Raw genomic sequence first — 25,617 nt, forward strand, 5'->3', positions numbered from 1 at the left:
AGCCAGCTGTATGGAAGGCTGTCCCTCACTGTTCCAGAGAGCACTAAGAGGAAGCTGTGGATTGAAATTGGGGAAAGAGTAAACGCTGTCGGTGTCACCCACAGGAACCGGGACGACCTCAAAAAGAGGTTCTACGACATCCGCGGCGTCACTAAAAGGAAACTTGCCGAGCTGCACAAGCAGGCTGGACTAACTGGTGGAGGCAAGAACCGGGCGCCACCCCTCACTGAGCTGGAGGAACTTGTGGCGAATACCATTGAGCGCGCGAGTGTTGTGGGAATTGGGGACCTGGATAGCTCATCCCGAGCTACAGCTACAGGTAAGAAGCATGCGCAACTTGACACACCATACCAGACATCTCCCCTTTAGACCCAATGCACAGCCAAACCCCAGCCCAGTACTGCTAGCAACAGACATGATCAATGCATCATGCTAAATGCAGTAAGCAAAAGTACCCTAAAATGCCACTGCAGAAGCGTAATAAAAAGAACTGTAATACTGCATCAAAGTATTAGTAATGAGATGTGCAATGTTTTAATAGTAGTGAATGTAATACATTAGCAATCAGTTGACAAATGCCTCTTTATACCTAGGGGCACCATCAGGCGGGGGAGCAGCAGCTACTCAAGCACCAGCTCCAGCACCATCAGCCAGTGCGGTGGCAGTGCCAAGCACCAGTGTACATGTACAGGAGGAGGACAACAGCAGCGCCCTGGGCAATGAGGAAGACACTGGACATTCCCTCACATTACCACACTCCCCCAGACTGTCTCTGTCTCAGACACCCCCATTGCATTTCTCCCCGGAGAACTCACCACCACAGACCCACCCTGCACCGGCCACATCTCCTGCCAGGAGGAGAATTGTTGCACCATTAAACCTCATGGAGGGAGCAGCGGGTCAGGCTCCAGCACAAAACCCTGTAACACCTGTGTCACCCCAGCACACACAGCAGGGCAGCAGCAACCCCCGGAGGCCACGTGCATCCACCAGTGCACATCCAGCACAGGAGGGCAGCGTGTTCCGAGGGCTGGAGGGCAGTATGGTCAGAATCCAGAGAATGCAGGCAAAATCAATCTTGGCCTGCCATCGCCAGTTGCGGCTGCACAACCTGCAGATGGGGGAGATGGCACAGGGATTCAAAACATTTGTTGATAGCAACAAGGACATTGCAACAGGTATAGGGCGAATGACCACTGCCATCACCCAGCTCTGCAATAAAATGGATGAACACGAGCACTGTCGCCGCAGGGATGCCCGCATGCTGAATAGGTCTATGAACCGCCTTGCTGCTGCAACCGCCCAGCTATGCCAACGTGGGGCGAACATGGAGGGCAGCCTCACCCAGAACATGGCAGAGGTGACTAGGGGCATGGCCCGCATTACCAACGCAATGGAGACATTACTGATATCCAACACAGTTGTTAATCCCGCCCTGGGCCTGGGCGAGGCTGGGGACAGCAGCAGCCGCAGCAGCCCGGCCAGCGCAGTGTCTGAGCCACGCCGGAGCAGCAGGCGCTCAGCTGAGGCTGCTGGTCATACAGAAGGGGGTGAGCCACATCCTAGTGGGGCTGCTAAGCGCAGCAAGAAATAAGACTGCCAGGGCGGGTGAGGCAACCCGGACAATTGACATTTGACCACATCTTGTTTACTTTTTTTTTGTTGCACATCAGTGCAGTAACGTTGTTGCAACATTATTAAATTTCTTTTTTGAAAACATACATTGACCTGTCTGTGCATCTGTACTCACTCAGAAATAGTTGGCTGTTATCTCCTCACGCCTGTATCTGCCGTCACTTGGTGCAGACACTCCAGCAGGTAGTGGTAGTGGCACAGCATTCTCATCGTCAGGGTCCTCGTAGTCGGACAACTCAACCTCAGTGCCTTTCCTGACTGCAAGGTTGTGCAACATTGCACAGACAGCAATTATTTTGCAGCAGGTGATGGGGGTATATTGTCTAGCACCTCCGCTCTTGTGCAGGCATCTGAACCTGCTCTTCCAGATGCCAAAGGTCCTTTCCACTACATTCCTCGGGCTTTTGTGGGCACGGTTATACCTCGTTTGGCTGGGTGTTGAGGGGTTCAGGTAGGGGGTGAGAATGAACGAGCGGAGGGCATATGCACTGTCGCCTAGAAGGAAAAGGGGTGACATTACTCACATGCATACATGTACTTCATACTGCTATTTACGTTATGGGGGTCTGACACTGTGTCTTACCTAGGAGGTATCCTTCACTAAATTCCCCTGCCATCAGCCGTGCATAAATTCCGCTATTCTGGAAGATATAGGAGTCGTGGGTACTCCCCGGAAACTTCGCCACCAGGTCAGTGATGACACCCTTGGCATTGCAAATCACCTGGACATTTATGGTGTGCCGTGACTTCCGATTGCGGTATACGTATTCCGTGTCAGCAGGGGGGCAAATCGGAATGTGTGTGCCGTCTATGCAGCCAATGATGTGGGGGAATCCTGCCATCTGGTAGAAGTCAGCTTTAGTCTGTACCAGTTCTGCATGGGTTGCAGGGAAGGAAATGTACTGGTCCATCCTCTGGATCATGGCGTCAAGGAACTTGTGGAAGAACCTTGACAGGCTGCTCTGGGTCACCCCTCCTGCCACAGCAACTACACTTTGATAGCTGCCAGACGCCAGCAGGTGTAGGCAGCATAGCACCTGCACATGCACAGGGATTGCGTGTGCCCTTGGGGTGGGGTGCTGCAACAGGGGTTTGAGGTCCCTAATGAGGTCTCTGATGGTCTCTGGGTCCAGCCTGTACCTCTGTAGGATCTCTGCATCAGTGAGCATGGACAGGGTGATCCTCTGTCTGTACACCTGCTCCTCTCTCTGCCATTCCCTCTCTCCTTCCTGCTGTAGCCGTAGCTGTCTTGCTATGACATAGAAAGCTGCCATGTTGCAAGTAGAACTGCATTTTGGGTCCTTTTTTATAGGTTGCACCTGGTTACCACCTGATTCCAATCCATGGTAATTACCGAATCTGAAATACCGAATTTGAGGCAAATTCGGTATTTCAGTGCTTACCTACATCTCAATCTTCAGCTTTTCACAACGAATCGGATTATCACCGATTCGGTAATTATACCGAATCGGTACGTTCACGATTCTGTAAAATCTCCGATTCGGTCGAATACCGATTCGGAAAAAATAAGGATTCTGAAAAATCTCCGATTCGGTATTCTACCGAATCGGAGATTTTTTTGATTCCTTATTTTTTCCGATTCGGGATTTTACCGACTCGGTCACTTTCCGATTCGGTAATTTCACCGATTTTGTCGGATTTCAGCCTCCTACATCCCGATGGCTCAATTCCAATCGGTAACGGCCGAAAATACCGATTTTCGGCCGTTACCGACCGACCTACATCGGGCCCTTAGACTCCAAGAGCAAAGTGGAGAAAATCCTGACCTTAAAAGCCCTCATCAAATCCATGCAATCCATCTTCCCGCAGGCCGGGATAGTCGTGTCAGGTGACTTGAACATGTTCTTGCTTCAAAAAGACAATATTCTAACCAGGTCTCAAAATAAATGGAAAGGCGGATCAATCCCAAGCCTTGTCACTAATCATCGAAAAAAGGACAAAATCGGCCAACAGTGCGCCTTGATGTTCGCAGAGGTGGGAATGATCGCTTTGAACGGCCGCTTCGCACAAGACCAACCAGCAGCCTCAACCAGAATTGCAAAACAAGCTCATTCAGTCCTGGACTATACCATTGTGGAATTATCGGTCTTGCAATTCATCGTAAATTACAAAATCATACACAGAACGGAGAGCGACTATAGTGTACAAGCATTTGAATTCAGCCTCCAACATAAGAGGGCCGCAGCATACAAAGTCTTGACCGAACCCCCAAGCCTTTACAATCTCAAGAGACTTGTGTGGAACTGCAATAACATCAAAGAGATAATGATGCACATTTATAACGCCCAAACCGATGCGACCGGAGACGACCCACCATCACCCGTGGACAACTGGGAAAACTTGATTACAACATTAATAGAAAGATTTGGCAACAAACCTCGCAGTCATCAATTAATCTCGGGCAAAGCCCCTCAAGTGTCCCTGGGACGTATAGCATACAACAAAAGGACTCTAAACCAGGAAATCAGAAAAACACAAGCGACACCCAAGATTACGGGTGAAGACATAACCAATCAAATATACAAACTAAGGCAAAATTACAAAAAAGAAGTATGGCTAGAAAAATCTAAACACCAAACCGACATTTGGCAATCACTATTAGCACACAGCAAATCCAACAACAAAGCTAAATTTGATGATTGGATACAGTACCTAGAACACACACAATGCAATAACACGCTCGCATGGAGCCCAACCCCCAAAACCCCACACCCAAAAAACAACCAAGATGTGGACTCACAGCTTGTTGCAAACTGGATAACGCCATCACAGGTAGAAATAGTACTAAAAAACTTAAGATCAAAAGGCGCACCCGGACCGAACGGCTTACCGAACGCCTTGTTCAAACAAGATCGTCAGTTCTGGGCGGAACATCTCACCCCCCTATATAACATTGCTTTTCAGTCAGAATGCATTCCTCAATCATGGAGAGGCAGCATCCTCCATCCAATCTTCAAGGCAGGCTCAAGATCTGATCCATCTAATTATCGCCTCATAGCGCTCATAGATGTCGAGGCCAAAATCTACGCCTCAAATGTGCTGACGGCCTTAGAAGACTGGGTACGTATGAAAAAAATCCTCCCGATCACGCAGACTGGTTTTAGGCCTGGAACCAACACCTTATGTAACCTGCTGGCGCTAAACCTCTTGGTCGACAAAGCAAGGGAGAAAACTACCAAGCTGTACACGTGTTTTGTCGACTTAAAAGCAGCGTTCGACACAGTCCAGAGGGAGGCCTTATGGCAAAAAATGGCCACCTGGGAAATACCACCAAAGCTGTTGCGGGCAATTATCAACCTATACTCATCCACCTGGGTAAGAATAAAACCACCCATGTTGGCCTCAAGCAGGGTTGCGTATTGGCACCAATGCTGTTTAACATCTTCACAGCGGACCTGGACAAGAGCATCGCGGAGACAGAAAGCGACCCACCAAAGCTAGCCCAGTATAAAATTAGGAGCATATTGTACGCAGACGACATTGTTCTGTGCAGCCAGACCCCGATGGGCCTCCAACGCTCCATCACTAAGCTCCACGATTACATCAGCGCACAGGGCCTGCAAATTAATTTCAAGAAAACAAAGATCGTCTGCTTTGCCTCGCGATTAGGGAAAAAACCCTTCAAATGGCACATTACAGGCAACACCATCGAGCAGACTGCCTCGTACAAATATCTGGGCATAGTGGTCGACTCCAGATGGACTCTGAATGACCACCAATTGTACAGAAAGGCTCAGGCAAACAAATTACGTTTTGCACTAAACCTACTGAAAACAAAATTGAATTGCCCCTCCAAGTCGCACCTGTTGAAGGTAATAGCTGCCAAGTTTCTACCATCTCTAACTTACAGGTCGGAATTGTACAGGTGTAAGGACGCAAACTTCTTGAACACGCAACAGTCAGAGCTGTTCAAACATATTTTCCACATTCCGAGGTTCGTATCCCAATCGCAGATCCGCCTGGAATTCGGCCTAACAAATCAGCACCAAGTCAGACAAGCGGCTATTTTAAAAACATGTTGGAAACTAAGAGCAGCTCAAGAAGACACGCTCATGGGTCTGTGCTGGATGGAGATGAAGCACCAGAGAAAATCCAAAAACGACTGGAACACAGTTTGCGTGAATGCCCTGTCAGAACTCAATCTGGAAAAGGCATAGAATACAAACCAAACCTTCGCTGCTTTTAAAAAAGTGACTAACGGAGCTGCAAAGCAAAGATCATGGCTATTAGATAAAGTAGCAACAGCGAATAAAAAACACGGGTGGACGGTGTTGGCCACATATGGGAAAATGGAGCCTCAACCTTACTTAGTCAACCATATATCCACGGCCGCCCAAAAGACTTCTAAATCTACGGCTGGGCACCTCCACCTTAAAAGAACATACACCAGCATGGAAGCAAACATGGTCGACCACTGACTGCAGACTATGTGGACAAAAGGAAGAATAATTGTTGCACATATTATGCATCTGTCCCTCTCTGAAAAATCTGAGACGCTACTTTCTACTTCACGCATTCCGTTTTTTTAAAATTAGATCATGCCGCTCGGCTGTCATGCTAGCACTGAACAGCCAACAACTGCAGACAGCTTGTAGAGCCGCAAGATTCTGTCAAAAGTCAATGCAGCTAATACAAATTACTGAGAAACACGATACTATAGTGTTGAAGCCGGATGCGTGAAGCATAATGAACTGATCCATAGAACCCCCTCTCCCCTCTCACAAACACCTCAATTACATGGACTCTTAGAAAGTTTTCCTTTTAACCATTTGAGACTTTGTCCTCTTTTTTTTCTTTTTTTTAATCATGTGTTTTTTGTTACAATATTGTAAAGGTTTTAATTAACTAAATACAATAAAAAAAATTACTTACACTCCCATCAGTCATGCAAACGGATGTTGATACTTTGCCGGACCCGGAAACGGCCCATGCGCATTGTCCCCAGCGGCTACCAATTCTGATGACGGCATTCATTGAGATCTCACAGACGCAAAATGCTGATGCTGAGGTACAACAGGAAACCTCTAGCCACACAGTTACTATCCAATTCGAACATTGCTAATGTGATCAATGCTGAAGGCGATGCTTCACATCTATGTGCAGTTAATCTTCTGAATGAGGTAATCCAGCTGTCACCTACAATGATAGACAACTTTTTTACAGACTTAGAAGATTTCATATTTTATCCAAGCTCTAACACATGACTTTTGAATATGGTACACAGTGTTCTGAGAGACTTTGAATTTGACCTTAATTTCCACAAAACCAAGAACCTTTTTCTATGATTAATTTTTTTTCTCCAAAATTTTATTTTTCATTTTTTTCCACACAGTAATCTGCTTAAAGTAAAACTATTCATAGAGAACAAGAATTCTTTGATTTCTTCCAGAGACAATATTTTACCTTGTCAAAATACAAACAGTTTTATGGAATCTGATATGAAATGGTTTCGGACTTTTTTTTTCTTCTGTATTTACGAGCCATTTCATAAATGTATATCTTCATGATTCATTCATTTAGCATCCAGCATTAGTCAACATATATGCTTTGAATGAAACATTACTTTAACTGTGTACAGCATCAATGCATTGTTTATGTGTACAACCAGTTCAAATGCATTTTTGGGTGAATTTTCACACTTCATGTGTAGATATGTGTTAGATATGTTAAACATGTTTAGAATTTAGTAACGTCGTACATAAGAAAGTGGAGTTTTAGATTCCGAATGAATTTCCCCATTCATGCCCTTATATAGGTACAATTCACATTGCCCTTATATAGGCATAGAAATCCAGCCCTTATTTAGGCATAGCCCATGCTACCCAAATACAGGCATGGCTTCTACCATCTGTTCATCTAGGTCACAACGATTTTTGGGAAAACCAGACTTTTAAGCAGAAGGGACTTCCCCTAGCCAGGATATTGTTTTCTCCAAGAAACTCAGTGTTATGCATGAACAAGTATTCCTTAGGGGTTCATCCATGACGTTCATATGCCGACTTTACCTCAAAGCTGGCATTCCTAAACACATTCAAGGTATAAATATAGCTTCACTTGCTATGGCAAAGCACAGTGTGGTTCGGTGCAGTTCGACTACCTACTTGTCCAACGCAGCTCGCTACAGCAAGTGCCGAAGGAAGCCGACTCTCCAGCTGACGCACTGACAAAGAAGCTGCCGAGAATCCAGCTCCAGTGTTTCTGACTCCCCTTGTGGGGTGTTGGGAAATCGAGTCCCGAGATAGAGATACCAACCTCTTTCATTCAGGTATGGAGCTTTTTAGAACGTAGAGAAACCTTTGGCAATTCTTGGCAGAACTAAAACTTACGGTAAGCAACACTTAGTTCTTCCCTGGTACTAGACCTAAGTTAGGTACATTGGGGTAGGTGTATTTTAGAAGCCACAGTCGAGTATTTTAGACTGTGCTATTTATTATGTATTTTTATATATGTCATAGCTGCAGACAATGCAATTACAGTTTTATTTGTATTACTGTTCTCGCTGTACACATTATACTTTGCATTCTGTCTAACGATTGTAGCAGTTCACCTCTCTTGCATGAGAAAGAAGACTGTTCAATAAACCTTTTATTGAAAACGCCTGTCTCACTATTTCTCTGCAACTCTGTAGAAACGAAGCATGCACAATTGACTGAGTGAAATAGTTATCTATTGTTTCCACGACTCTGAAGATATTTGACCAGTCCTAGGGAAACAAAGTTGTCATGTTTATGCCGTTGTCAGAAACTAATCCCTTCTTGTTTATTCGAGAACGTTTCTAGTGACCTCTGAGTAAGTCAGCACACACAATTAAGTTTAATATACTTAATAGATAGATACTTGATAGAGACAACCTGACCTTAGTCCTATGTCTCATCTATAGTGTATATTATTGCAATGCGCAAAGCCTATTGCGAATATAGGAACTACACTACAGTACTACTCTCGTGGACGGCATATAGGTTGGTACTGAGGCCAAATCATGCCTCATTCGGTGAGTAGATGAAGGTCCCAGATCGCTTTTCCAGGCTCCAACCAGAACGCAATCCCAGAAGATGTACAGGCCCCCAGTGGAGAAGTCCAATGCGTCCCGCGACTAGGGAGGGGGGGAAGGAATATTAAGAAGGGGGGAAAGATCCTGTCAACGCAGCTACACAGGCCAACAACCTAGGCCTCGCAGCCACAAATCAACCTGGGATCTGCTGCCTCATCTCCATGTGTGCTGTTCAGCCCCCATTGTCAGGGCCGAAGCTCAACTTCCTTGGTGAGAATTTCAATGTTGCATGGCTTCACCTAGTCCCCGGCAGAGTCCAAGGGGAGGGGTCCCAAGATAGCACACCGAGTTATCCGCTCACTGACCCCAAGAGTCCTCAGCACATCAGACCACAGCATTTGCCTCGACACACAGCACATGGCCACACCGCTCAGCCGCGGCACGCCTGCTCACCTCGAGCAAACAGTTTGGAGGCCTGGCCACGTTGCCATAACTCGCATGCTCCACCTCAGCAGGTTGGCATGGTGCCCGTAAGCTGATTCTGTAGCGTCTGTGCCTGGATGCAGTCTAGGGTTACATCAAATTATAGGCAACTGCATAGAGTGGTATCAGAAGGCGGCCCCCATGTTCGGAGTCCAAGCCACACCCCTGTCATTTTCTTCTTTTTTTTAATGCAGAAGAATAAGAAGCTTTAGCTCTATAGCAGAAGTATTGCCACCTAAGTCTTTCAAATGCTTTACAATCATTTTGTGCAGCCGTACAGGTTGCAGTGTGCAAGCGATGGCACCATTGGCGTTAAGAGGACAAGCCTACATGGAGAGATATGGTGACAGGGATTCACACCACAGATAATAAGAGAGATTTCCACAGTAGGAACAGTGGTTAACGTTTCAATCAATAAGCTGAGGAGCTCTAAACTGGCATATTCAATTCTGCTGTAATGGACAGGTCTGGGGGACTAGTTGTGGACAGTGTGTGGATGTGTGCAGATAGGCTTTTCTTTGTTGTATCTGCTGCATGAGTCTGCTCCAGCATTGATGTGAAAAACGCCACCGTGCATTTTGGCAGGGAGCACTGGTGCATTTTGCTAGGGAGCCAATGATGAGCAGTAATCGACATGGAAAAACTATGAAGAGCAATGGGAACTCAAACTGCTCAACTGCTTGGAAAAAGAATCTAAATACAATAAAAGCGTGAAAAACCAAATATAAAAAGCAAAGTAAAATGGCAAAAAGCACTAAAAATCCCTGTTGAAGTTAAGCAAAGAGCTTCTATAATACACATAAATTAGGCTGTGGGCAAAATAATAATTAAAAGCAAAGGTTCTTGCATTGGCAGCAAGCAGCAGCAACCCTCATAGTGCATCAATAACAGAATAGCATCTAACATCAGCTCTAGGGGTCCCTATACATAAGTTAACTAACATTTTTGAAATTGTGATATCTCATTCATGTTTCCTGACTTTAGGTGGAGGCTTGGAAGACCAAGTGTTTGCTGTGTGGAAAGAGATCTTTTTCTGTCTCTAGTATTACAACCTTGGAAAAACTAGTTGAAGATGCATATTGTGCTAAGGGTACGACTGCCAGTTACCCCTCCTATTACCTCACAGTATGAAATATTAATCTTTACATCAATACTATTTTCATCTTTTTGGCGCCTTTTATGAACCTTGGTCACAGTGAGTATTGGTCAAGGTGCTTCCCTATGTTAGGAAGCACTCTGTCAATATGAGTCCCTGATGCCTGCCTAGCCGGGTCTGGTGGCTCCGTGGACTAATGCATCCACTGCATCCACTGCAGGGGTCCTGTGTTCGACCTCATGGTCACTGGTTCAAATCCTGGTATGTCCTCCAGCCTTTCATCCATCTGAGGTCAATAAAATGAGTATCATTGAGTTGGGTAACAATGAACATCTGTTATTCAGCACCAAAATACCCCGTTAGGGGTCAACGTGCGCTTTACAAGTACACATTAGGTTATGTTAGTCACTGGATATGAATGAAGACTTGCTAGGGCAATCAATTCTTTATTATTTAAGTTATTTAAAACCACAACAATATCATAATACAAATAAGGTATCAATGGTTTAACAGCAAATATATGATTTAAAATATATATTAAAAAACGGGCATGGTACTTATTGAAGACTTGCATGTTTTAGCAGTGTTGGGGTTAAATATTAAAAATTATTATTACATGGTTCTATATTTTTAGGTGCATGTTTACTGTTTTTTTCACACAGATAGACACTCTTCCTCTTAATTCTCAAGCAGGGTGTGCTGTCTTTCCTCTGTGTGTATCAATATGGGTAATGTTTGGTCTCATTATAACCTTATTAGAACACTATTCCACTATAGGGTACATCAGGTGTATACCAGTTCATCACATACAATCTGGTGTCCATTTCTGCTTCAAATAAACTTTCCAGATATGAATCAAGAGCCTATACTATTTGAAAATATTAGCTTCTTCGAAGAACAGAATATCTAGTATAATCTTTCTTGTGGTTGCACTGTTTTCCATGTTGATAATTCTTGTTATTTTTTTATTTCATCAGGGATTTGTCATGCAATAAAATACAAACCATTGATAGACACATATTTGAGCCAGTTCCTTTTCTCCAGTCAATGTAAGTTATTATTTTTAATATACACATAATGTTCTCATGTATATTGTAATTAGTCATTTAACCGGATCGTTGATAGATGTATGTACGCAGTTATTGATCTAAATGGTTTGAAGTCCTCACCTCAGGATGATTGTGACACCTTTAACTTAGTCATGGGGCAGTCATTGGCAACCAGGCAGTATCTGTTGTGGGTACTTTCATTTATCACTAGTCACAAAGAGCCTTAGCTGCTATTTAATATTGGTACCATTTAAACTTAGTGTCTTCACAGAGTAGCTGCTGTCTTTGCAGAAAGCCAAAAAGAAAGGAGAGAACAGCAGCCCCAAAGATGGTATAATTGTACTTTGCAGCCTTCAGCCACACACTACGCCAAGCCCCTATAATTATATGATGTATTATGCAGTTCCTTTTGACTTGAACAGTACTGATTGAGCTCAAGGACTGGCCTTTAGCAAGCTTTGTGCCAGTTTTTTATGGGTATTAACCTCTGTGATTAGCCTTGGCTGTGTGAAGCGAGGGTAAGCCCTGCTCCACGTGTCAATATGGCTGTAACTCACTGCAAATGACTGTAAGGTGAGGTCCTGTGCTATTCCCATAGCTTCACTTTTGGGAGCAGGACAAAATTGGAATCTGCAGAACTTTCTCCCAGTCCAACTGCAGGTCTATTAGTCCATTCTATAGAGCAATCTTAAATTCTAGTTTAATCAGTTCAGTAACTTTTATCTGTAGTGCAGAGGCTGCTTAAACCAAAATTGATGGATCTATAAGTTACAGGCTTGGTTGTTCACATAAAATATCACTAGTGATGCCACTAATGTAATTTATGTATACCAAGAAGTGATTGAGGAATTCTTGAATTAAGCTTATCTACTGGTAATTACTTGAAGACGCATTGTTATTTTGCACACCATGCCACTTTCGTTTGGACTGAATCAAATGCAAATTAGTCTTGACCATGCTTCAGTGAAAACAGGCCAACCAGAACTGCCAAGTCAGGCCCTTTCTGTACCAGAACACAAGCAAGACCGGTTTAGCCTTTATTAGGGATCATCAGTTGTTGCAAGGATTCTGCACAAACACAGAACTATACATAGGATTATGGGACTGAGTCATTCTACCACCTTAGTAACCATGAGCCCAGAACCGACTAGCTATAGTGTCTCACTTGCTCTTCTACTCACTCTTAGAGAAACAAGTGATTAGATACCCCAGACTCTCTCTGGAATCGCGGTTGCAAGACATACCCTTTCGCTCACGGTCTTGTACAAATCCACATTAGATCTGACAGGGACACCAACAAGGTTCAAATATTTATTTTAACTAACATACTCTAATATGCAGTGCACGTGGCACAATAAGCAGGAAAATGCATAACACAAATACGGTCACCATAGCAAGTAGTCCGTAAATCATGAAAGGAACTGTCATGAAAAGACAGTGTAGACTAAATTCCCTCCCCTTGTATAGAAGCTGAATGAATCTATATTAGAAGATCTCTGGGAGTTATCTGCAGACACCACACCTCGGTCTATAGAAAGGTCCCTCTCCAAGTGTGTGCTACCTATTCGTGTATTCCAATAAGACCAAAGTACTTATTCCCAAACAATATCTGCATCAATTAGTTTTGTGTAGGTGCTAGGGCTTGGGCAGTACAGAATAACAAGGGGCTTTTTTGATCGACCTTGCTCACAGTGTTCCGACTAAATGCCAGGAACCTGTAGAGTGTGAATACAGCTGATAGAGGCATTTGCAAAATAAACTTGTGTAATGATGTGCGCAAGCAGCGGACAGTCTGCAGCGTGGTCATGCTAACTTAGAGAAGACGACAATGTCTCCAGGGGCCATGTGACACCCTCCCTTTGGTCAGGTCGGTAGCCCTGGACTAAAATAGAAATGAGAGGTAAGCAGAGGCAAAGTGTCTTGGTGATAGGCTAAGTAGCAATTCAAATCCAAAGTAGAATCACAATGGACTGAAAAATGGAGCCAAATTAAGAGAAATATTTTTTTTGCTTATCACATTGTATTTTGTGGGCCCAAAACTTTGCGGGATAAGTGGAATGCCATAAGCTCCAACAAGCTGTCAGAACCTTCAATATTAAAAAGGTACATGATCCAATTAAGCAATTCGAATGAGCAGACATGCTCCTCATATCCAGAGACAGCCAGGAGCGTTTCAGAGCAACCTGCATTGATTTCAATAAAACTCTGATCCAAGAGGTGCTGTGAACGAGCACAGGTACTCGAGTCTGTCGATGGTCCAAGTGCAAGATCATACACAAAGCACTTACTACAGAACAGTCCTGGTCATGGGACATCAACAGACCCATCAACAGTTCCCAATCCAAGGCAGCCTGTGACGTAGTGGACAGGCAGACATCCTGGGCCCATTGAAAAGGGCACCGGAGGCCTTGGAACACAGGTTGCACGCTGGTGAAGTAGGCATAATAGAAGGTCAGCCAATAGACAATGTCAAGAGCCTCTAATGACATTAAGCTAAAAAGCTGCTGCATCCGATCACTGTACAACTGCAACTGGTCCCGGCTTGGCAGTACCACAGGTCAAACAGCCATTACGGAGCAGCAGTAGATGTAAAAGAGCGCCTCAAACCAAGGGGAGCATCGGGGGAAACCCTCCAAATACAGTGGAAAAAATAGAATGAATAAAAGCTGGGATTACTCCAAAAATAGTCTGAAATGAGGTGACAAGGCTGGATCCCACGACCTTAAAAAAGAGGGCAGGACACTGTATCAGAACCATTAAATATCTGGTGAATTAATTCTCCAAACCATAGGCGGAGATTTGTGTTTAGCAGTGACTGAATCTCACTCAATGTTCTCACCACCTGCAATTTGAAGGACTCACAAGCTGATGTTGATGATGCTGAGCCACTTCTTGTTGAATCAATAGCTCTTTGAGTCTACTTAGCTTATTGATATCTGTTTTCAAAGTAGGCATGGAAGGCCACAGTGAACTATCAACAATCCCGTTTCGGTTGGAAACAGTACGTTACTGCAACATGTATCATGTTGTGAAACTGTTACTATTTATGGGACGCCTGCTCATAAACCACAGCCGTTTTGGTTATTTAGAATAAGATAACTGCAGTTAGAAAACAGAATTATTGTGGGAATAGTAGCTGGGACTGGGTCCCCTTTAAAAAACAAGCCACATTAGGGGCCGAAAGGTTGCAGGCATCATCAAGTTTACTTAGTTACAGACAAGGGAGTGTCCTACTGTAGAATCACAATCCTCACTGTAAGGAAAACTTCCTTTTCCGCTTGCTGACAACAGAACACAAATGGTAAGGACCACAATTCATGAATATACCTGCTCCCAAGCAGTTCATACAGGATAGTGTTTCATGCAAGCAGTAAACTGGAAAAGTGAGATGGGCAATGAAACAACCCCATGTATTAACCACACCACTTAACCAGTGTATCCTACAGAAAATGGCAACTGTTCTTCTTCAGTATTGGGGTGCTTTCATAGATTCACATGCCTGAATCATTCCTTGTCGTCGTAGTGGGAGTCCCATGGTACATAAAAAAGCAATAATATGCAATAATATCCTTAGAAAATGTGGTAATAACCAACCTGGAAGTAAAGTAGCCCAAGCTACAATAGAAACAACTTCCACACTCATGACTATCCTAGTAATTTTGTATAGTCCAAACTGCAGCCAAACAGGCGACAGCACCCACCAGAAAGTCCTCTCCAGAGGCCCAGGCTCTCAGATTTTCTACAGCACGTCGTGTGAAGGGAGTCTCCCTGAGCTCTGCTCAGTACTTCTCTTTTTCCTTCAAGTTTCCTTGATTTTAGGATGTCTTCCTCAAATAAATATTTATTCAGGACTTGTGAGTCTTGTGGTAAGCTCCGGCTTTTCTCTGAAGATCCCCACAAAAAGAGCATTTACTGCCTGTACCCGGACCATCAGGTGAAGGACTGCAAGATATGTAGGACCTTCCCTCAGAAGACCCTCAGGGACAGGGAGGACCGCTTGCTTTTGTGGCTACAAACGCTCAAGGATCAAGATAATCCTGTTTCTGTGGTAGGCAGTATTACCTCTGGGTCTACTAAAGCTTCTAGGAAGAGAGCTGCTGAAGAGGTGTTATCTTCTCCTGGGGCCAAGATTGTGAAGAAGCAACACTCTTCTAAGGGGTCTGAGAGGCCTTCCATCACTAAGGCCACTCCCCCTGCTAAGAGCAACATTTTGCCATCCACACCCTCGAGAAGAGCGACCAAAAATGTATCTCAGAAACCAACTTCTGTGAAGACTTTTCCTCAGAAGCAGACCCTATCGTCGACGGCGCCGTCGACGACCCCTTCGTTGACGAAGATTTCCGTCGACGCTACATCTACGTCTACGGTAACTTTCTCTTCACCTAAACCTGAGATGATCGTGTCGACAGTGTCTCCTCCGTCAAAGACGGTCTATGCCTCAGTCAAGCCTATCTCGTCGACGAGAGAATCTTCGACTGCCATCGTCAGTGCCCCGTCGACGGCCAAGCTTAAAAAGATACTGTCGACGACAGCTTCATCGTCGACACCCCTGTCGACGGTTGCTCCATCGTCGTCGATGACCTTTCCGTCGTTGACAAACTCGTCGACGACACCTACACCGTCGACGACTAGATCGTCGACGAAGTCTCCATCGTCGATGAAGATTCCAGCGTCGACAAAGGCTCCATCGTCTACGAAGACTCTGTCGGCGACGAAACCTTCCTCATCGACGAAGACTCAGTCGTCGACGAAACCTTCCTAGTCGGTGAAGATGAATTTATCATTGACGACGACCTTATCATCGTCAATATCCATGCCTTCATCGACTAGCCCGTCGATGATTCCTCCGTCGATGCCGCAACTGTCTACATATACCACCATACAGGTTTGGTCACCATCTACGGCCTTTACATCAACGCCGAAGCCTTCCTTGTTTCAGAGACGCGGTTCTGGATGAGAACCTTCATCTCCATTATGCCTATCACCTCAAACAGTACCCTTACAGGTCCCTGACAAGTTGCTGGACTCTGAGGAAGATTCTGATACCTGTTAGGTGAGGGTGGACAGTGCAAGGGCTGACACATGCTCTTGGGTGGGGAAGGCCTCCATGCTGCTGGGGCTTGGAACAGGGGGCATGCTGGGAGTGGTGATACAGGCCTCCCACCCCCAAACAGTCCTCCAACACAAGATGGATACCTACCTGTAAGTCTGTTTGGTGAACAGTGCAATGGCTGACAAATGCTCCTGAGTGGGGGAGCCCTCCATGCTGCTGGCATGTGGGACAGGGGGCAAGCTTGGAGTAGTGATACAGGCCTCCCACCCCCAAACAATCCTCCAAAACAAGATGGCTACCTATCTATAAGTCTGTCTGGTGAACAGTGCAATGGCTGACACATGCTCCTGGGTGGGGGAGGCCTCCATGCTGCTGTAGTGTGGGACAGGGGGCATACTGGGAGTGGTAGTGCAGGCCACCCACCCCCAAACATGTCTCCCAGTGAGGCTGGCTGCCTACCTGTTAGGTGAGGGTGAACCGTGCAATGGTGTATGGGTTGTGCAAGGAAGCACTTATCAGTGTGTTGGTTGCCATTTGTTTGTACTTTCCAGCCTCTGTTCCCCCAGCTACTTCTGTGAGACTCTCAGGATGCAGTATGGTAAGCACCTTCTCCTCCCATTGTGTGAATGTTTTCTGTGGGATGGGAGGGCCACTGCCAGTCCGGTTCGCCAGCTTCCAGTTCTTGCTCCTCTTCTCCTTGACAACCCTCTTGAGATCATGCCACCGCTTCATGATCTCCTTCTTGGATCGCGGGGTGGTCCCTACTACATTGACCCTTTGGACTATCCTTTCCCATATTTGTGTCCTTGTGGCTAATGGTGTCTGTTGGACCAGACTACCAAACAGTTATGGTTCCACTCTCACTATCTCATTGACCATGACTGTCAACTCACCCTCTGTGAATTTTGGCATTTTCTTTGCTGCCATGGTGGTTGGTGTTTGCAGTGTTTGTGGGTGCAGGTGTGTGTGTGGTGGGTGTGGTGTTGAGTTGTGAGGTGTGTTGTGTGCTGGGGGATTGTTGGTGCTGGTGTGATGGTGGTGGTGGTGGTGTGTGTGTTATGTTGTTTTGCTTCTCCTGTCAGATGTGTGGTGTTTTGCCTTCTCTTCTGGAGTGTTACAAAGGATTGTAACCTATGGTACCCCCCAGCAGTTCCCAGCAGTTCCATGCACAGCATGGCAGGCACCATGCGGTGCCTTCCATGCTGTGCATGGAAGTGCACAGCATGCCTTCCTGCCATTGTGGCGGGCGGTGCTGAGTGCACCGCCCGCCACAATGGTAGGAATGCAGGATGTGCCCGCCACTGTGACGGGCGCATCCTAATGCTGCCCACGGGACCCCCGCCCTTATGGCGGGTGGTCCCTTTCACCAACAGGATGGAGGGCGGGCAAAGTCCTCCCGCCATCCTAATGGGCCCCTAAGTTTCCTATAAGTGAGGGAGGTCGCCTTGGTGTGCAACTGTCATCTAACAAACGGTCCTCCAGGGGAGAAGACTCCGGTCTGTCGACACAGCTAGGGAACGCCGCCATCAAAGCATGCCTTATTTGTAGATAGCGAAAGACCTCACTGGGCGCCAATCGGTAAGCCTTCTGCAGTTCCTCAAACTGAAGGATCTTACCCTTCTTAATCAAGTCGCCCACCGTCTAAATACCGATCATATCCCACTTATCGAATCCCGGGTGATGGCAAAACATACCCAGCTTCTGTGAATATCACAGCGGTGTCATTCTAGTGAGCCTGTCTGCCCAACCTAAACGAGAATTGGCCAATCTCCATATCTGCAACGTGTGTTGAGTGGGGCCTACAAACTGCTTTCTCCTTGTACAAGAATAAAGTGCCCTAAGATAGCCAGATCTATCCATCTGATACCTATCTAAAGCACATGCCGGATCATCCGGTGGGGCATATCTCCACCTATTCACAGTCACCATTTGCTATGCCCAGTAGTACAACCGTATATCAGGTAACGCGATGTCTCCATCATACCATTCCTTCACCAATTTATGACGCGCTATCCTCGGGGCCTTCCCATCCCAGAGTAGTGTACGCACATCCCCCTCCACTGACGTAAAGTAGACATCTGGAACTCTATGTGGGCAATTTTGTAAAATATATAAAAACCGCAGAAGAGCAAGCATTTTAAAAAGGACAGCACGGCCAACCAATGACAATGGAAGAGATCTCCAATGTTGGACATCAGCTCGCAACCGTGTCAACAAGGGCGCTAAATTGTGACCATAAAAGCGGGCTGGATCTGGCGTGACAAAGATTCCCAAGTATCTAAAACCAGCCTCCGCGACCATCAGAGCACAGTCTTTCGGAAGACGTGGGGTCTGTCCGTGTAGCACATACAATACTGACTTGCCCCAATTAATAGCGTACCCTGAATACTTTCCAAAAAATTTAAAAATATTAAGGACCATATGAATGGACCTATTGGGGTTCGCAAGATATAACAATATATCATCTGTGAAAAGTGATATTCTATCTTCACAGTCATGGGACCACCGCAGACCCTTGGTCATAACATCCCACTGTATCCACGCAGCCAATGGCTCCAGCATAAGCGCAAACAACAGTGGCGACAGAGGGCAGCCCTGTCTGGTGCCTCTTCAGAGAGAGAACTGCCTGGATGTGTAGTTGTTCACTCTGACCTGCCCCTATATGTCCGTATAAAGTAGCCGCACCCACCGTCTGAATTTAGGGCCTAACCCTGCTCTCTCCAAGACTTCAAACATATATGACCATTCAATTGAGTCCAACCCCATGGAAGCATCAAGGGATAGTATGACTGCATCTTCTTCTAGGTATCTCTGACGAGCCAGCACGTTGTGGAGCCCACAAATATTTAGAGCCGTATTCCGTCCTGGCATAAAGCCCGACTGGTCCAGGTGCACCAGGGAGGATATCACTGTTCCCAGCCGCATAGGGAGCACTTTCGCCAGGACTTTTGCCTCTACATTAATTAAAGAAATCGGTCTGTAGGAATGAAAATCTTCCACCGGTTTACCAGCATTGTGTATCACCACAATGCTTGCCAGTCGTTGATCTGGGGTAGGGTTCCCTTATCCCAGCTCTCCTGATACATTCCCCGCAGGTGCGGGACCACCTGGGAAGCCACTACCTTAAGAAACTCCACCGGGGTACCATTAGGCCCAACCGCCTTACCTGATTTAATTTGGCCAATGGCCCTCTGAATCTCCTCATCGGAGAGATCCACTTCTAGGAACTCCCTATCCACGTCCGAGAGTCGCCACGTCACATTCCGTCAACAGCTGACGTGACTCTTCCGCGGTATTTATGGCCGAAGGCGAGTACACTGTTTTGAAGTAGTCAACAAATGCATCTGCTATTTCACCTGGGCGATATATAACTTCCCCATTTATCGTCTTCAGTCTGGGCACCCACCTTGCACCTTGCTCCTTCTTTTCCAATAATGCCAGCATCTTCCCTGCCCTGCCTCCAAGCACATATAACCTATGATGGGTAGCCGCCTGTTTAGCCAACATGTGCTCCCGAGCTTTCTGTTTGTACTCCCCCTTCTTGAGCGTCAGGCTATGCAGTTTCTCATCCGAAGGATGAAGTGCATATTTCGCCTCAAGTTTTCTAAGTGCTTCCTCCAGCTGTGTCAAAATCTCACGCCGTTTTGTAACATATTGCACTTTCAGCGATAGGGCATATGCCTTCATAACCACCTTGTAGGCTTCCCAGATTGTCTGCGCTGATACTACTGAGCCCACATTTTCTTCCAGAAAATATCCAGTCTGCACCCCGAGTTCCTCTCTAATACCAAGGATTTTGAGCAGCTGTGGATTAATGACTATAGTTCGACTCTGCTGCCGGTCCCCATGTCTAAAGTCTATTCCCACTGGGGAATGATCCAATAGGCCTCGATGATATGTCCTGGGCCGCCTGAAGTTACCCACCAAGGCCGCGTATGTTAGAAAGTAATCAATCCGGAAAAGGCTGCCATGTACAGTAGAGAAATAAATAAAGTCTATAGGAACGCCTTGCAATGCTCGCCCCACATCTGAGAGACCCAGTGCCGTGGTAAAGTCTGCCATAAGCTCATTTGGCCTCATGCTCTGTCGTTGTGGGTGTCTATCTGTTGAGTCATTCATGGTCATATTGTAGTCCCCCCTCCATTAGTAAGACCCCATCTGGAATATCCGTTAGCACCTGGCCCAGCTCTACTAAGGCCGCCTTACCCAACTCCGGTGGCAAATAGACTGAGACTATATTTAAGGCTCTCCCCTCCCACTGAGCCTCCACAGCTACAAACCGCTCAGCAGGATCTGCCCATGTATTAAAAACTATCAAGGGAACATTTCTCTTAACTAGAATACTTGTACCCCTGGAGCCAGTGGTGTAGTCAGCATGTACAAGGAGCTTATACCCCCATCTGTTTAGGGCCTTACTTTTTTTACCAACCAAGTGGGTTTCCTGCAAGAGGACTAGGTCCGGGGATTGTCTTTTTAGGTATTGTTGAACTATGCCTCTTTTTATTTTATCCCCCAGCCCATTAACATTCCAGGTGAGGACAGAGAGCACTGAATCACAGTCAACCACCATCTAACAACAAGATAAGCATCATAGCACAGGTCGGAAACATGGTCAACAATATTATACGCAGCCTGCATAGAAAGGGATTCACACCAGTTATCAGTCTGTCATATAGAAACGAACCATAAAAAGTAAAACAGTATATCTCATTACAGTCACAGTGAAAACTGTCTTTTAGACCTTTGGCAAATAAATATTCTCGTTCACATTGAAAATACAGATCAGTACTGTGGCAACAACAATCCCCCCTCCCCCCTATCTCCCCAGCCCCCTACCCTGCTTCCCTGCCTGTGGATTTAGAACTACCTACCCCCAAACATGGCAGAGTGCCTCTCACTGCCCCAAACATGCTAGAAATGCAGAGGGAACCGAGCCCCCCACCCACAGATACAGTATACAATTATGTATATTCACAGCCATCCTTGCAATGCTAAAACTAAGCAACATAATATCACATCAGTATAGTCAACAGATAATTCACATCATTTACCCCATGTTCAAAAACAAAGAACATTCTTAGTTCAATAAACCAAAGTCCCTCCGCCTCATAGACCCCCTACTTACGTATCTGTGCAGATTCAGGCCTCACAGTAGAACACAGAATCAATTTAGTCCTGTTCCTCCAGCCTGCTCATCTCCGCTGCAGTCTCTGTGCCTGCCGCCTCTGATCGAGCGTCTTTTTGCAGCCCAGGTCTGTCAGAGCGGTTCCTCCTCTGGTTTCCTACCGTGCTCCAACCCTCCATCCAGTCCCATACTGCCTCCGGCGAGTCAAAAAACCACGATTTGCCATCTGATTCCACTCTCAGCCGTGCCGGGAAGAACATTGCATATTTCACCTCTCGGTCCCTCAGCTCCTTTTTGACCGCTTGTAAACTCCTCCTCTGCGCCTGGACCTTGGCCGTGAAGTCCGGAAAGAAAGTCACCTCGTAGTTGTGCACTTTCAGAGGGGGGCCGGATCTCGAAGTTTGCAAAATTATGTCCCTGTCACGGTAGTTGAACACTCTGGCAATCAGCGGCCTCGGGGGCACGCCCGGTTTACCTTGTGAGTTCTTTCAATAGAGAAGTAGCTAGACAGTGTCTTGGGCTTCAGATGCTTCATAATTAAGTCCTCCACATACAGGTCCCCGGCTGGCCCTTCAGTCCGTTTCGGAACTCCTAACATTTGAATGTTGTTGCGGTGGGCCAGCCCTTCATAATCATCCAGCTGTTGCGACATCCTTTCCTGCTTTTTCTGCATCTCCAGCATCTGGCTCTGGAGCTCTGATGTGTCCGCCTTCAGGGCACTCGTTGCAATTTTCAATTCCTTCACCTTTTCATCCATTTTCCTGTAGTCGGCTCTAAGCACCGAGACCTCCACTGTAACTGAGTCTACTGAGGTACGTATTCCACCTATCGCCGCCATAAAATCATGTAGAGTCGTCTCCGGTCCTGGCGCCTGGGTCACTCCCGGTTCCTCCTTGTCCGATCTCGGTGAGTCACCCTTTTCACCTCCTTTAGCCCAAGCAAATTTTGCTAGTTGCCTCTGGGCGTTGGCCTATGCTCCTTTTCCCCCTGCTTCTATTTTTGTAAAGGTGCAAAAACTCGCACAGCCGGACAGGTCTCAGAGCAGGTCTCGTGGATTTATATTGCCAGGGTCTACCACCTATCCGTGCGTGGTCCAGTCACCCTGCACTCACTCCTAATTTCAGTACAGAGGTCAGTCCCCTTCACATCACAGAGCCCATCGCCTTTGTTCATCCAGCAGAGTTCATGCAATAAACGCAACAGCCCACAGTCCCGTTAGTAGAAACTCTCAGCGGGGCCCGTCTGGGAGACTCACCAATTGCTGCTCCCCCTAGATTCCCAGGTAGGAGCTGGCAGATGACGCAGCACAGCTCTGGAATCCTCCTTTACAGGCCCCACACCGGCCCCCAGCTGGACAGTCAAGCTGGTACTCTGCCACCAGGAAGCCTCCACGCCATGTGTATGCAGCTGCCCATGGATCTATCCACTTTTATGGGTGGGTATTAAGCTCCACAGTTGGCTCCATTGGCCCTCTATCAGATTCCATTTATTCCTGGTGTGCTGCTCCCTTAGCTCCACACGTCCTCAAACAGGGATTTAAAACCACCTTTGATTGCTGCTATCACTTCCATATAGTCCACACATCTGCTCCCTGGGAGATATCTCCTCAGTTGCCCAATCAGCTAGGCCAAAATCACCTCACCGGGCCCCCTCAGTGCTGCCACCAACCGGTCTAAGTACAGGGGACCAGAGTGCCATTCCCACTCCTCAGCATATATCTCTTCAGAAGGGATGGCCAAATGCAGCGCCCTCCCTCCCTGTAGCACACACACGCTCCGGGTTGCCTGCGGGTCGCAAATCAGGCCTCACCTCACGGCCTCGGGGCCATCTGCCTGTCTCTCTTCGGGGCTCCGCGTAGGCCCAAAAGCCTGGGCCTCGATTTTTGCTGCTCCCGGCGCCGCAGTCTAGCCGGCTCCGCACCTCACAGGGCGTCTCAATGCCGCATCCGCCGGCCCTCTGCCCCCTCACTTGAGCCCGCTGGTAGTTCGCCGGTGGGCTACTTCACTCCAAGGGGCCACGCGTGAATGTACTGGGCGCTGCAGTTAGTTGGTGCAGGCCAGCCACCATTTGCATTACCCGGCGCTCCGGGGTCAGGACACACGCCGTCTAGCCCACCGCTTTCCTCCTAGGGGTTCTGCAGTGACACACGATGTGGCGGGGGAGCCCAAGTATAAAGCCCCCGGCTTTCCACTCTCCACACATGGGTTTCTTTGGCTGTGAGGCGGATAAATCGCCGCGGATGGGCAGGAGCTCTATCAGGCAGCAGACATCGCTCCTGGCTCTATAAAAACATTCTTAAAACCTGACTGTTACATTTGTTTCAGCACACAAATATGCTACTTCACATGTTGAAATTCTGTCTTACAAACAACATGTTAATATTCTAGAGCAATCTATATAGACAATGCAGGGGTGCTGCAATCAGTACTTTCACATCGCATTACGCAAACCTATACCTAGGATGGTGGGAAGAACAAGTACTATGGTCAACTGAACTACCAGAACATGCGGCCAATATGATGGTATCACTGTGCACAATCAATGAGTTATTTGTCACCTGGAAGGGTGGTAAAAATACTGCTTTTGATATTATCAATAAGCTGAATCAGAATAGCCTTGTAGCATGTAAATTGCTGTTACCTGAAGTCGGATTGCGGTATAACTCATTCTGCATTTTGCCTACCAACACAAATCCAACCAAAAACTCAACTTCTTTCTTGCTGATCCTGTAGGTAAGCTGCAAATGAAGTTCATTCTGATTCAGCTTATTGATAAATGGCTCCACAAGCCATGTAATGTGTCTTAGTAAAGCTTGTCTGGAGGTATAAACTGTCCCTGTATGCCACAAAGTCATCAATTAATCTTTTGAGGCCAAGGGGGTTTGGGACATTTAAACTTAATCATAAGCATACAGTGAAGCTGAGAAGGTAGTCTTTTTAGCTGTTATCAAATAATTTCCTAAGTAAGATAAGTAAGAATTTAGGTTTAAGATCTCTTATATTGATTTTAATCAACATAAACAACAAGCTCTCCCCAAATTCATAGGCTGGTAAATATATACTATCATCATCACAATCGAACCACGAAAAAGAAGAAAGAAAGAGAAAACGTAGAGAGATAGGAACCACGGCGCCTATACTTTAGAGAAATTCTCCAGGAAGTTTGTAAGGGAGAATGGATTGTCAGGCGTTAGTGCCGTCATTCATCACGAAACCCTTGTGTTGCCTGTGTGAAGTGAAATATACTAAGGAAGATAGGACATGTTATTTCTCTAAATTTATCTGACAAGTATTAGACGAGGGGCGCCCGCATCTTATCAAAGGAAGAGAAGGCCTATGTTGTTGCCGCTGTGATATTTTCTAATTTCAGCAAATCCCATAGTTTATGAAGTCAATCTTGGAAAGATGGTATGGCTTTACGGCCCCTATTGTCAATGTAATAGCTGTACCCTTATGGTGTACAAACAGAATATCGAGTTGTTTTATTCAAACTACAACAATATCGAGTTTGAAATATCGAGGTACAAGAATATCGACAGCAAGTATATCGTATCACAGAATATCGACAGTAAGGTAAGAAATATCATTATTTTAAACATCGAAGACCGTAATATCGTTCGTAAAAACATAATTTTTAATAATATCAATATTTATATTAGTGTTCTGTATTTTAGTATGTGTATACTGTGTTGTCCGTTTTTGGCATAAGTGTAGTTTTTTTTCAATGTATGTATTAAATTTGTAGCAGTAATTACTTTTATGAAAATTAATTTTTGCGTATTTTAATTCTGTAGCGGGTTGTGGGATTATATTGGAATAGGGTGGGAAGTAACTTAATTATAATAAAGTAATTATACATTTTTCTTTATTCTTATTTATAATTAATGTATTGTTTATTAATTATTAATTGGTTAATAATTATTATTAATTATTTAATAGATAATTATATTAATTGTGTTATTTTCTTTAGGAGCGGGTTGTGGGTTTATAGGGGAATAATTTATTCCCCTATAATTTATTTATAATTTATTTATAAAAATGGTAAAAATAAATTATTCTTTATTATTATTTATAATTATTTTATAATTAATTATCAATTGGTTATTAATTAATATGAATTAGTTAATAGATAATTATATAATTGTGTTATTTTTTTAGGAATGGG

General features: G+C 45.6%; 1 protein-coding gene across 7 annotated transcripts in view; it reads left to right on the forward strand.

Moving 5' to 3' along the window:
- LOC144753804 (uncharacterized) overlaps positions 1-25,617 on the forward strand; it is a 2,685,544-nt gene that overhangs the window by 528,651 nt on the left and 2,131,276 nt on the right. For all 7 annotated transcript variants that reach the window (XR_013594537.1, XR_013594539.1, XM_078641375.1 and 4 more), the window contains one exon: positions 11,204-11,275. Coding sequence is in view for 3 of the 7 variants with exons in the window: in XM_078641375.1 (XP_078497501.1) it covers positions 11,204-11,275 (72 nt within the window). In the remaining 4 variants the exon portion in view is untranslated. The remainder of the gene's footprint in view (positions 1-11,203; positions 11,276-25,617) is intronic.

The sequence above is a fragment of the Lissotriton helveticus genome, chromosome 5_1 (genome assembly GCF_964261635.1).
Source record: "Lissotriton helveticus chromosome 5_1, aLisHel1.1, whole genome shotgun sequence".
Taxonomy (NCBI): domain Eukaryota; kingdom Metazoa; phylum Chordata; class Amphibia; order Caudata; family Salamandridae; genus Lissotriton; species Lissotriton helveticus.